Source organism: Rhinatrema bivittatum, chromosome 19 (genome assembly GCF_901001135.1).
Source record: "Rhinatrema bivittatum chromosome 19, aRhiBiv1.1, whole genome shotgun sequence".
NCBI lineage: Eukaryota > Metazoa > Chordata > Amphibia > Gymnophiona > Rhinatrematidae > Rhinatrema > Rhinatrema bivittatum.
This window is the reverse complement of record NC_042633.1, coordinates 38,594,712-38,608,680: the sequence shown is the minus strand read 5'-3', so window position 1 is coordinate 38,608,680 and position 13,969 is coordinate 38,594,712. Positions and strand designations below refer to the sequence as shown.

At 54.4% G+C, this 13,969-nt stretch overlaps 1 protein-coding gene across 1 annotated transcript in view; it reads right to left on the bottom strand.

The window, feature by feature from the left end:
- LOC115080393 (serine/threonine-protein kinase N1-like) overlaps positions 1-13,969 on the bottom strand; it is a 60,271-nt gene that overhangs the window by 287 nt on the left and 46,015 nt on the right. The window contains exons 4-10 of the mRNA XM_029584536.1: positions 12,381-12,526; positions 10,919-11,048; positions 6,082-6,227; positions 5,309-5,522; positions 1,369-1,569; positions 725-834; positions 51-217 (exon numbers count right to left, since the gene is read on the bottom strand). Of these exons, the coding sequence (XP_029440396.1) occupies positions 51-217; positions 725-834; positions 1,369-1,569; positions 5,309-5,522; positions 6,082-6,227; positions 10,919-11,048; positions 12,381-12,526 (1,114 nt within the window). The remainder of the gene's footprint in view (positions 1-50; positions 218-724; positions 835-1,368; positions 1,570-5,308; positions 5,523-6,081; positions 6,228-10,918; positions 11,049-12,380; positions 12,527-13,969) is intronic.

Below are 13,969 nucleotides of genomic sequence, written 5' to 3'. Positions count from 1 at the left end.
GCACCCCCCCTCCAGAGGACAGGCTGGACCCTGCCACCCCCCTCCCCCACAGGCAGCTGCCATCTCTATGAACCTCAGAAAGCAGGGAGCCCTGAGGCTCCAGGTCCAGGTGGATCTCGTGCCTCTGGTTGTCCAGGAAGTCCTCCAGCTTCAGGTACTTTAAGGCGCACAGGCAGCGATAGTCCCGCCAGTACACGGAGATCTCCAGCTCCCGAGCCTGGGAAAGGAAGATGTGGGGGGGGGAAGAGCAGGTGGTGAGAGGGAAGATAAACCAAGGTAACACAGCAGCAACAGCCCTTCCCCCTCACCCCCAGGAAACAGGTCGCTCTGTTTGACGTCATCCGTCAGTTCCCGAGGTCTTGCAGGCGCACGGCAAGGAGGTCGTTTTGGCTACTTGCCTGTGGCGGCTTTTTACCACCACCCCCCCCGTTGCCGACCCGGCTCTGGAAAACCGAGCTAGGTCTTTATCTCCCCCAGATGAGGACCTCGGGTTTCCCCAACGCAGGATTCTTTCTGCTGGGGGGGGGGGCTGCAGGCCTGTGTCGTCCTCTGCAGTAACAGAGCCAGTGACTACGGCAGAGGGCGAGAGGGGCCTGGCCCTACCCTTCCCTCCCAATTTTCACTCGGGACTTATTTTTGCCCTGGGGGGGGGGGGGGGGGGGGGCTCTGTAGATTGAGAGCAATGTCCCCTCCCTGGCTCTTCCCCTTTTTTTTTTTTACGCACCCTCTCCAGTTCCAGCGAGAACGTCTGGTTCCAGGCCTGGAGGCTGATGGGTTTCCAGGCCGTCTGCCCCACCACGGCGTTGTCCACCTTCAGCACAGCGCTGACCTCGCCTGCCAAGGGAGAAGAGACGCACAACGCTTACTTGCAGGGCTGAGGAGGAGGAGGCCAGGCCAAAGTTGGCCAACGCATCTCGTGACCGTTCCCTGAACCGAGATGTGCCTGGTGGGCCTGGAATACTGGATTCGTGATGCCCCCCCCCCCCCCCCCTGTATTTCCCATCTCAGTTCAGAGAAGCGGCAAGGCTGGGAGACAGCTCCACCTCCTGAAGATGAAAGAGGCCTGACAAAGCAATAATTATAGCTGAACAAACAGCGGCTATATATAGCGAGCCGTCACTACGCCCAGGAGGGACACCTCCGAGTCCCACCAGTGTGTCTGCGGACCCGGCCTTACCGCGGCAGGAGGAGGCAGAATCCCAGCTAGAGCGTGACAAGACTCGCAGTGACGTTTCCACGGGATCTATCCGCAGATTTCGGGGCTATTTGACCGGATTTGAGCGCACGCACAAAAATACAACCGCATCGAGGCCGTCTCAAAGAATGAAAAAGCCAGGAAACTGGCTGGAAAGGCGCAGGATACTCAACTGGACACGTCCTCGGTCTTCATGGAGCTCCTGCCGCTTACGCTGCCGCTGCGGTTGTACAGTCCTCTGCCGCTCCGGCCCATGAAAGAGGTCCTGCCCTCGCCAGGACTGTTACATGGAAGGGAGACGACAGTGCCCCGTGTCCGACCGGGCACAGAGTCCAGCAAGCCGCTGCAGCCCAGCAGCCTCACCTCCAGCATGCCTGGAAGAGAAGCGAAGGGACAGCTTGTGTTCACTCTGCATGCGCAGATTCACCAGCGCATTGGCTCTACAGTGGCCCTCTCAGATTCACGAGCATGGCACTAAAACCATGCACTCACAGATCCACGAGTATGGCGCCACTACCATGCACTCACAGATTCACGAGTACGGCGCCACTAACATGCACATACAGATTCACGAGTACGGCACTAATAGCATGCGCTCACAAATTCACAGCACCAATAACATGCACGCACAGATTCATGAATACAGCACCACTACCATGCACTCACAGATTCACGAGTACGGCGCCACTACCATGCACATACAGATTCACGAGTATGGCACTAATAGCATGCATTCACAGATTCATGAATACAGCACCACTACCATGCACTCACAGATTCACGAGTACGGCGCCACTACCATGCACATACAGATTCACGAGTACGGCACTAATAGCATGCATTCACAGATTCATGAATACAGCACCACTACCATGCACTCACAGATTCACGAGTACGGCGCCACTACCATGCACTCACAGATTCACGAGTACTGCACTAATAGCATGCACTCACAGATTCATGAATACAGCACCACTACCATGCACTCACAGATTCACGAGTACGGCGCCATTAACATGCACGCACAGATTCACGAGTACTGCACTAATAGCATGCATTCACAGATTCACGAGTACGGCGCCACTACCATGCACTCACAGATTCACGAGTACGGCACTAATAGCATGCATTCACAGATTCATGAATACAGCACCACTACCATGCACTCACAGATTCACGAGTACGGCGCCATTAACATGCACGCACAGATTCACGAGTACGGCGCCACTACCATGCACTCACAGATTCACGAGTACGGCACTAATAGCATGCATTCACAGATTCATGAATACAGCACCACTACCATGCATGCACAGATTCACGAGTACGGCGCCACTACCATGCACTCACAGATTCACGAGTACGGCACTAATAGCATGCATTCACAGATTCATGAATACAGCACCACTACCATGCACTCACAGATTCACGAGTACGGCACCACTACCATGCACTCACAGATTCACGAGTACGGCGCCATTAACATGCACGCACAGATTCACGAGTACGGCGCCACTACCATGCACTCACAGATTCACGAGTACGGCACTAATAGCATGCACTCACAGATTCATGAATACAGCGCCATTAACATGAACACACAGATTCACGAATACGGCACCACTACCATGCACGCACAGATTCAATTGTAGAGCACTAATAGCATGCACGCACAGATTCACAGCACCAATAACATGCACGCACAGATTCACAGCACCACTACCATGTACGCACAGCTTCACGAGTACAGCACTAATAGCATGCACTCACAGATTCACAGCACCACTACCATGCAATCACAGATTCATGAGTACAGCACTAATAGCATGCACGCACAGATTCACAGCACCACTACCATGCACTCACAGATTCATGAGTACAGCACTAATAGCATGCACTCACAGATTCACAGCACCACTACCATGCACTCACAGATTCACGAGTACGGCAGTAATAGCATGCACTCACAGATTCATGAATACAGCGCCATTAACATGAACACACAGATTCACGAATACGGCACCACTACCATGCACGCACAGATTCAATTGTAGAGCACTAATAGCATGCGCTCACAGATTCACAGCACCACTACCATGCACTCACAGATTCATGAGTACAGCACTAATAGCATGCACTCACAGATTCACAGCACCACTACCATGCACTCACAGATTCACGAGTACGGCACTAATAGCATGCACTCACAGATTCACAGCACCACTACCATGCACTCACAGATTCACAGCACCACTACCATGCACTCACAGATTCACGAGTACGGCAGTAATAGCATGCACTCACAGATTCATGAATACAGCGCCATTAACATGAACACACAGATTCACGAATACGGCACCACTACCATGCACGCACAGATTCAATTGTAGAGCACTAATAGCATGCACGCACAGATTCACAGCACCAATAACATGCACGCACAGATTCACAGCACCACTACCATGTACGCACAGCTTCACGAGTACAGCACTAATACCATGCACTCACAGATTCACAGCACCACTACCATGCACTCACAGATTCATGAGTACAGCACTAATAGCATGCACGCACAGATTCACAGCACCACTACCATGCACTCACAGCTTCACGAGTACAGCACTAATACCATGCACTCACAGATTCACAGCACCACTACCATGCACTCACAGATTCACAGCACCACTACCATGCACGCACAGCTTCACGAGTACAGCACTAATAGCATGCACTCACAGATTCACAGCACCACTACCATGCACTCACAGATTCATGAGTACAGCACTAATACCATGCACTCACAGATTCACAGCACCACTACCATGCACGCACAGATTCAATTGTACAGCACTAATAGCATGCACTCACAGACTCACAGCACCACTACCATGCACTCACAGATTCATGAGTACAGCACTAATACCATGCACTCACAGATTCACAGCACCACTACCATGCACGCACAGATTCACAGCACCACTACCATGCACGCACAGATTCATGAGTACAGCACCACTACCATGCACTCACAGCTTCACGAGTACGGCACTAATAGCATGCACTCACAGATTCACAGCACCACTACCATGTACGCACAGCTTAACAGTACAGCACTAATAACATGCACGCACAGATTCAATTGTACAGCACTAATAACATGCACGCACAGCTTCACGAGTACAGCACCAATATCATGCACTCACAGACTCACAGCACCACTACCATGCACTCACAGCTTCACGAGTACGGCACTAATAGCATGCACTCACAGATTCACAGCACCACTACCATGCACGCACAGCTTAACGAGTACAGCACTAATAACATGCACGCACAGATTCAATTGTACAGCACTAATAACATGCACGCACAGCTTCACGAGTACAGCACCAATATCATGCACTCACAGACTCACAGCACCACTACCATGCACTCACAGCTTCACGAGTACGGCACTAATAGCATGCACTCACAGATTCACAGCACCACTACCATGTACGCACAGCTTCACAAGTACAGCACTAATAACATGCACGCACAGATTCAATTGTACAGCACCACTACCATGCACTCACAGATTCATGAGTACAGCACTAATAGCATGCACGCACAGATTCACAGCACCACTACCATGCACTCACAGCTTCACGAGTACAGCACTAATACCATGCACTCACAGATTCACAGCACCACTACCATGCACTCACAGATTCACAGCACCACTACCATGCACGCACAGCTTCACGAGTACAGCACTAATAGCATGCACTCACAGATTCACAGCACCACTACCATGCACTCACAGATTCATGAGTACAGCACTAATACCATGCACGCACAGATTCACAGCACCACTACCATGCACTCACAGACTCACAGCACCACTACCATGCACTCACAGATTCATGAGTACAGCACTAATAACATGCATGCACAGATTCAATTGTACAGCACTAATAACATGCACGCACAGATTCACGAGTACGGCACTAATAGCATGCACGCACAGACTCACAGCACCACTACCATGCACGCACAGCTTCACGAGTACAGTGCCATTGACATGCATGCAAAGATCCACCAGCGTTTGGCTCTTGTAACATACTCTGTTACCTGTTAAAGGCGAGGGCTTGGACAGCGTGTTATACTGGTTCTGCTGGTAGGCGGTGCTGTTCCGGGTGCTGAAGGCAGACGAGGTGGCCATGATCAGCTCCTCCTTGATGATGCAGCCTTTGGGGTGGTCCTCGGGCAACTCGCTCACCCTCTGCTCCAGGGAATGTTTCAGGAGATCTAACTTCTGGCTGGATTCGCTCAGCCTGGTCTGCGCCTGCAGGAGAGCGGGGACAAAAGAAAAAAAATAAAAAAGTTTAGCTCCCTGCTGCGACCAGCTTTATTGTGCAAGCCGGCCGGGGAGGAGCCCACCGGAGGGCACCGGCAGGATCACCGACTTTCTCTCAAGTTAAGGTGCTCGCTGGACGCAACCGAGATACTTCCAGTACCCCCCCGGGGCCACAGAAAACCAGCGCGCTGAGGCTGAACTCACGTATTGGGAGGCCAGCCCGATTTTAAAAAGGCTTTTAAGGCACAGCTCTGCGTCTGTCCGTACGTGCGAGCTCCAGGTAGCTGCGCTCTTGGGGGGCACGACGGACGCGGGTACCAGGGAAGCGCGCTAGCGGTGAATTCGGGAGATTTGAAATGGTGGCCCAGCACACACACCCCGGCTTCCTTCCCCGCCAGGGCGCGCGCGCGCGCGCGCGAGAGAGAGAGAGGCCGACCGGAAAGGTCAAGCGGAGAATATCGAATCCGCACCATCGGCTCTTACGCACCCCTCCCATGGCCCGTCCCACTTATCCTGAGCCGTCTCGGGGGGGACGGGGGACGGTTACCTCCACGATGGCCTTCCTGTCCGGCACCTTGGCCGAGCCCAGCAGGCGCAGGACGTTCTTGGCCCCTTCCGACACGGCGTGCTCCACCCGGAAGTGGTGCCTCAGCTCCTCGATGCGCAGCTCCACGTGGCTGAGGTCCGTGTTGCCTTCGAAAGGAAGAAAAAGAAAACGCACGTCTCGTCAGCGGGGAAAGCCTCCCCCCCCCCCCCCCCACCCCATCCTCCTCCGCACGTGGCATCCCGGCGAGGAGCCCGCCCGCCTGCATTACTCTCCCCCCCCCCCCCCCGGCGCCCCCTCGCCATCCTGACGCCGACATGCAGGGACCGGGGACAGATTCTACCGGAGGTCGGGAGGCCGCTGCCGGGGGGGGGGGGGGGGGGGACTGCCTGACAGGCCAGCCCCGAGCTCTCTGCCGCCGCCGGCCCGCCGACCCGTGAAACGGATACACCGCCCCGTCGGGGTGGGGGGGGGAAAGGGGGCTAACGGGGGGTGGGGTACCTGGCCCGTGTGGTTTTTAAAGCTTCGGGGGGGGGGGGGGGGGAAGGTTATTTGGAAGGGGACCTGGAAACACAAGGGTGGAAGGGTGTGATTCGGGGGGGGGGGGGGGGACGAGGGGGGGACGACGACAGTGCCATCCGCGCGTCGGCTCACTCTCCTCCTCTTCTCCGAGTTTCTCCCATCCGTGCCCCTTCCCCCCCCCCCCCCCCAATCACTCTCTTACACAAGTATTCACCACTGGCACCGACCCTGCACGCCGCTCGCATGCCGCACTGAACGCTCAGGGAGGAAGTGAACAGCGGGCTCTAAGGGGGGGGGGGCGCCATATTTAACGCCCCTCCATCTCTGATTTCGATCGGGCTGCACCCGAGGGCTCCTGTTGTGCTGTCTGGAGGGGGACGGTGAAAGAGAGAAGCCTTCAGCTTCCCCCTAGGGACGCCATGGGGAGGCGGCGTTGGGCGTTACGAGTGACCTCGGCGACGGCGCTCCTAACTCTCGGAGCTGCCCGGGTTCCCGGGTCCAGGCTTGGCGAGTGTCTTCCCCCACCAGCCCAGCCTTCGTGGCTTGGGCTAGCAGCCCCGTTACTGCTGGCGCCTCACGATTCGGTGCGGGAGCAGCTCATAAAAGTGGGGGGGGATTCGCCGGCTGCGTTTTCCGCTTCCAGGCTGGCTGCCTCCCCCCTCCCCCCCCCCCCCAGACGTGGCTCTTAGGACCGCTGGTGTTGGAGGGATTGGTTGGAGCCGCCGCACGCAGGGCATCTCCGTTCCCGGCTCGCTAAGATCGTCTCCGGGTTTTTTCTCTCTTTCCGTTGATAGGGCTCGCCGGGAGCGTCTACGTTACTGCCGGCCCTCGGCGCTCTCGCTCATTCCCTCCACTTTCTCTCTCTCTCTCTCTCCCTGCCCGATCCTGTGTTTCTTGGCTTGGGCTCGTCTTTATCCGTTCGTTCTGTTCCTTCCTCTCTCCTCCCGTCGCCCCCTTCCGCACCCGCGCTCTCCGCCGCGAACTCTGGGGGGGGGGGGGGTGTGAAAGGCCCGTCGCTGGCCTTCCTGGCAGCGTGTCGCCATCTCCGTGCCGCAGGACGTTTCCTTCGAGGCTGTGGACGACTCTTTCCGTCGTCCGAACGCCCCCCCCCCCCCCCCCCCCCCCGCCCGTCCGTATCGGCTTCTCACAAGGCCGCACGAGCAAGAAAAGCCCTTTGGAAAAGGGGAAGAGAGAGAGAGAGAAAGATGCCGGACCGGCCCATGGTCCCGTTTCTGGTCTACGATCTCCGTGCATGACAGAAAAAGGCACCAGGGCCGCAGCTCTCGGTGTCGCCTGAGATCCTCCAAGGGTTACACGCGCACACACACGCACACACACACACACACACGCACTCTCCTGCTATTGATGGAGTCGGTGGTACCGCCGCCTCCCACCCACCCACCCACTCGCAGTAATTAGGAGACAGCGTTAATGGCTTCCCTGAGTGCTCTGAGCCTAACCCTCTATTAAGCCAATTAAACTGATCAGAGCTCCCCATTCAAGGGGGGGTGGGGGTGTGTGTGTGTGGGGGTGTGTGTGTGCGCCAGAGAACAAGTTATTAATTACACACTCATAAAATTAGCGGTTTCCCACCCAGCCCTATCTGGGAGTCGGGTCACATGATTCTCCCAGCTCGGATAGAGGAGAAATGACTTTGGGGCTGGAAAAAAAAACCCCACAGCCAGGTGCATTTTAAACACAGAACGAGAAGATCTGGGGTGGGAGAGGGGTCGGGGTCACACGAACCCCTAACGTCTTCCTTCTTCTTCTTCGTTAGGTATGGATTGGAGAGGAAATTGTCTGGGTTTTTTTTTTTTGTTTTTTTAAATTAAATCCACTTGCAAAAATAACCCCCAAAGCCCAGGATAGCCAAAACGAGAGACACGCGCGCGTGCCGACCATCCCCGTACGCCTGGGGGTGGGGGAACCCTAGCTCAACCCGCGAATGCAGCAGCCGTTAAACTTGATCGTCCATTGCGATTCAAAGCTAAAACAAACCGCAGAGGTAGGGAGCGGGTACTTTCAGGAGCAGACTTAGCCAGATGATTTACCTGGATACCTCTCCCATGTATCTGGGGACGTTTTACCCGGCTTAAAAAAAAAAAACAAAAAAAAAACTTATCCTGATTAAAAAACTGGCAAGTCGGCAGGGCGGGAAATTCAAATCCTGCCGGCTGTCCGGACAGAGCCCTCTGCACGTGGGCCTCGCTGTGCTCAGAGACGGGTGAAGAGTGCGTCGGGCTCCCCTTACTCCTCGCTCTCGCTACATCATTTATGTAAACACCGTGCGCCCCCAATCCGATCCTGAATGGAATCCCCTCTAGGCTTGGACACCCCCCCCCCAAACCCTTCTAACCCACCACGGGCTATACCCGTAAGTAACGCGGAGCATAACCCAGGGGCCTGGAGAGCCACAGGATAAACAGATATTCACCCCCCCCCCCCCCCACCCAAAAAAAAATACCTGCATGACAGATACCTAAACGTGTTTTGTTTTGTTTTTTTCACTTCACCACGCGCACGTCGAGAGGGAAAACGGCACCGCGGCTACCACAGCAATTGCATGGCTAGGAAACCCTTGCCCCGAGCGGGTTTACAATGGGGAAGGTCAGGGCCGTAACCTGAGTGGCGTGGCTGGGGATTGGAACTCCCGCTGTCGCGGTTCGGTGCTCTGACCACTGCGCCTCGCTTACCCCTACCTCTCCCACCCCCCCCCCCCCCCCCCCGACCAGTCATACGTTCGTTTTCTGCCTGGGCGGCCACCAATTCTGACGGCAGCTTGCCGAGTTTTTCCTCGACGGGGCAGGGAGGACACGGCGCTTTCTGAGAAGGGCGTGAATGTCACAGTCCAACCCCCCCAGCCCCGAACGAACAACTCTTCCGGCCTTTGGTTCGTGCAGCGCCGTAGCACTGCGTGCAAGAACAAATCTTAAAAACTCCTGCCCAGGACCAGCAAACAGAATTAAAATCCCCTCCCCCCCCCCCCCCCCCCCCGGACGCAGGGCTGCAATGTGTCCTTGGGCCGTGAGGAGAACCGAGGCGGCCACATTTGGCAGGAAAAGCAAGCAGAGACTGCCTCTGTCAGGACCTTCCGTCCCCGGAGACCTGCAGGCCCCACTTAGCTCCTGATCAAATTTTAATCCCGTATTGAAGCCCCGAGGATGCAGCTTTCCCGGCTGCTGACGGTGTGGTATTCTGTCCAATCTCTCTGCTCGCCTCCGCTTCTGGAGACCGCTGCGTCTCTCTCTAGGTCCGTGCATCTCGGGGCACCTGGGCACCCTCGTTCCCAACGCCCCCCCCCCCCCTTCTAGATTTCAAAGGCTTCGGATACCTCTGGAACCCGGGCACCCGTGGGCTGGGCAGGGTCCTGGAGCCAGGCGGCGGATTTCTCTAGCTCCGAGTGCAAAAGGCTAGCACTGGCCCTAAGCCTTGGGTGTCTCGAGGCGCTGGCCGTTATGAGGCTCCAGGAGAGAAAACCCGAGCCAACCGCCAAGAGCAAAACCTCCCCGGTCTCATCTACACCTGCCCCCTGTTTACCAGTGGCTGATTACACCGATTCACTGCCTTAGTTTGCACAGCTCCCTACAACAGAGATTGTGTGCTCGTGAGGCAATTTTACATTCGAAAGGGCGGTAGGCAAGAGGAGTGGGATTGGAGCCTGGGTTCCTAGGTTTTTACCAATCCTGGCAGCTCACAGAGAGAAATCCAGAGTCTACCCCAGCTGTGAACTATAGATAAGCCCAGGGAACACGGAGCCCATCACAGCCACAAACGGAGGGAAAAAAAAACAAAAAACATCCATTTCTGAAGAGAGAAAAATCAAAAGAAAACACGAGTGTCCTGCCTAACCCTGTTACAAGTCAACCGTATCTACTCCAAACTATTTCCCCGTTTCAGGAAATGAGGTTCTCGCTTAGGAATGCGTCTCTTCCAGATAATGTTTCCAGGAATGGCGACGTACGCAACCAGGGCCAAAAAACAAACCCAAACACGAAACAAAGACAGAGGAGAGAGACCCAGAGCACACGCCGAGATCTGGTCTGCTGGGAGGCTGAGAGAGACTCCCAGGAAGGCTCGGCCGCGCCCACTTCTGCCCCTCGCGTGGCTTCTCCGAGACAGGGGTGGCCCCCACAGCCTGTAAAAACCAAAAATCCCTTTCTGGCTTCAAAGCCAGAAGAAGTAATTCCATTATCTAATCTCGTAGAAAGTCTTCGACACCCCCGGTGTTTTATCGCCCTCCCCGCTTGCTGCGTCAGCGATCAGAAAACCTTGTGCGGCCGCGGCCGGGCAGGGGGCCGGTCCCCTCCCCTTCTCTCACCTTGCCCGTCCTCGATCTCCAGGTGCACCTCGTCTGCCTGCATGGCCTTGCGGATCTGCATCCGGATGATGTCGATCTTGGTCTTACTGTCCTGAAGCATCTGCTGAGCCGTCTGCAGAAGCTTCCGGTCCTAGCAAGCCGAATAAAGGGAAACAAGAAACAAGTTGAAAATACAATATCGTCAGCTGGGGCCGGAGTGTCGTGTTGTCGGCGCGGCCGTTTCTGACTGGCATGGCCGTGGCGGCACCTACATCGATCTTGACGTTGATATTGAAGAAGACCTGCCACGGCAACCAAAGGACAATCCTGCTCAATTGGTGACCGGGGAGCATACCCTCATCAGATGCTGATACAGCTCCAGGGCTGAACCGGTTCAAATCCTTCCTGACCCCCATGCCCCAGGAAGGGAATGCCCTATTGCGGAGGTTCCCCAACGGCCACACCAAATACAGGAGACTGACCAGCAGGCCCTTTTTCTCCATTACCCAGTCTGCAAACCCGATCTCCTTTTCCCCTCAGGGTCTGGAGGCTGTGACTTCCCGACTCTGGTGTGCGCTTTTCTTGAATGAAATTGTTGTCTACACGAGTAAAAATGCACTCAACCATGAGGTGCTCGTTGGTTTTTTTTTAAAAATTATTTAGATTAAGAAGTTATTGACATTAAGAAGTTAACTTGGTATCATGCACCTAGAGGTCTTGGATGCCTCCAAAATGTAGAGTTTCACGCTATTCGAATCGAGGATGATATTCATAAAAAACGCAGAGCCCCTAAATTTCGGACCGCTATTTATTTCTCCTAAATTTAGGTACCTAGCACTGGAAATCTGCGCTGAGCCCTCAAATTTGTTCTCTGACCTGATCCCTCCTCTGGCCCCACCCACTTTCTAAGCATCTACTTTTGGGTAGTTGGGGAAAAAATGTCCATTTGCCAGATCTAGATCTTTTGAATATCAGCCTCATAGCTTCCAGATTATGCACCTAAGGAGGTGGCTGCAATGTTTCTCACAAGTTGGGAGACAACCAAGTCCTTGAGCTGAATGCCGGTTACAGTACTGCTACGCAAGCCCCCACAGATTATAAAGAGGGGCTCTTGCATTAAATCATAAAGCCCAATGGTATTCCATTGTGATGTAAGATAAATATACAAACCCTCGTTAATATCACAGAAAAGGGAGGATCTTTAATACGCCACACACTTGGGAAATCCACGTTCCTGCTAGGCGGAGATCTGGAAGATCCAGGCTTTGAATTTTAACTCATCTTGGGGCCCTTCTCTCAAGGCCCGGTACCGTAGATGCCATAGGATCGCACAGGATAAACCCAAGATGCGGTTTCACGTACGAGAAGATGAAAAGAGATACAAGCGTATGGCAGGGAGGTCAAGATGCGCGGCAGGCAGAAAACAGGTGAGAGAGGGCTACGGGAAAACGAGGGTGGGGGAGGAAGGAGGGTCTTTCCTTACTTTAGTGGATCCATTCGAGTAGATCTGTATCATGTTCTCTGCTCCCTGCTTGACCTTCAGCTCAATGTTCAACTGCTTCTCCAGCCCCGCAATCCTGTTCTTGTTCGCCGCAGATCGGCTGAGACTTCCCGGGGACTGAGGCGCATCTGAAAGGAAAAAAAAAAAAACAGAGGACGGGTTCCGGAAATGAGGGGGGGGGAAGGCTGTAAACGCCGGGTCAAAAGGGATTTACAGATTCCTCCCGACGCAGGACAGCGCGCGGGCATGGGCGCTGGGAGAGCGGAGTACTGGGTCGCTGGGGCCTACAGACTCCAAGGCTGTTTAAAAATGGCTCCCTTTCTCCTTCCCGCATCCCCCTCCCCTGTTGGTTTGTTTCACGCTTTTCCAGCCAAAGAGTTCAAAGCGATTTACGGCAGTCTTAATGCCTTACATTCACAGTTCTAGAGAGGCCCGGGATCATATTAACAGCCCGCAGTCACATAAACGAACGTTGTTATAACAGGAGAGGCAACGTAAGAGGGGGAGCATCGATACCTTCGTAATTTTCAGAGGTAGGGACAGGATGGTGGGGCTGGTTCCAGTAACTTAATTAGGATGGCAAAAAATGGAGCAGCGATACGCGTACGGTCTCAGACGCAGACAGCAACAGGGTCACTGGACCTCTGCAATACCCAGAGAAGTGGGGGGGAACACCAGTCCATGAAGTGGGGGCTGAGAGTGGCCAGAGAACGTCCGACACATCTGATAATGGGCAGCGGGCTTATGGATTTCAGCTCAGTTGGTGACTTTGGGGGGAAAGAACTCTGCTTTTTTTTTAAATACGGATCCTGAAACCTAGTAGGTTGGATCAAGGCCAATTTCACAAACTTCCAGAAGATAACAGAAGCCTTTCTTTTTAATCCAGCTTTTTTTTGCGCGCGTTCACGTTATGCTGTCCGAGGTGGAAGCTGATTGCGCGACGGGGCCCGGGCGGGGCAGCAAGAACCCAGGGGACCATGTCCCACGTTTCGACTTCACCCTTCCAAAGTTACCGCCAAGAAAGGTAAAAAAGCAGCTGACCAAAATTAAACGAGGACATGAAAAGGAGAAACTCAATTACGCTCCTCCCCCCCACCCCCCAAATAACTATTTCAGGGGCAATATTTTTCCATTTCGCACCACGTGCCTTCCGGCCCTGGCGCTATTTTTGCATGTATTGCAGTCACCCTGCCTATTACGGGGGCTTTTGGATCTGCAATGTAGGACCTGGGCTCGCTCATGTCCTTAGCACGCAGTTACCCCTGTATTGTGTGTTGACTTCGGTTCATAGCCCTAAGGGAGTGAAAGTCTTTTGTTTGGACCCCAACGGGGGGGGGGGGGGGAGGCATTTCTCAGCCTGTCCCCCCCCCCCCACTACCGCAGCTTGACAGCAGTACGCAGGGGCCACGGGAGGGGCTCACAGACGGGAAAAAGACGTCCAGGCCAGTTTACTCCGTGCATGCTCCGAGAATGGATCCCAGGAATAAAATCTCAGGATCAGCAAAAATGAAAATAAAATAAAAATACTCATGCTCTCTGTACTCACTCAGCGGCCTAATCATGACCCGAAT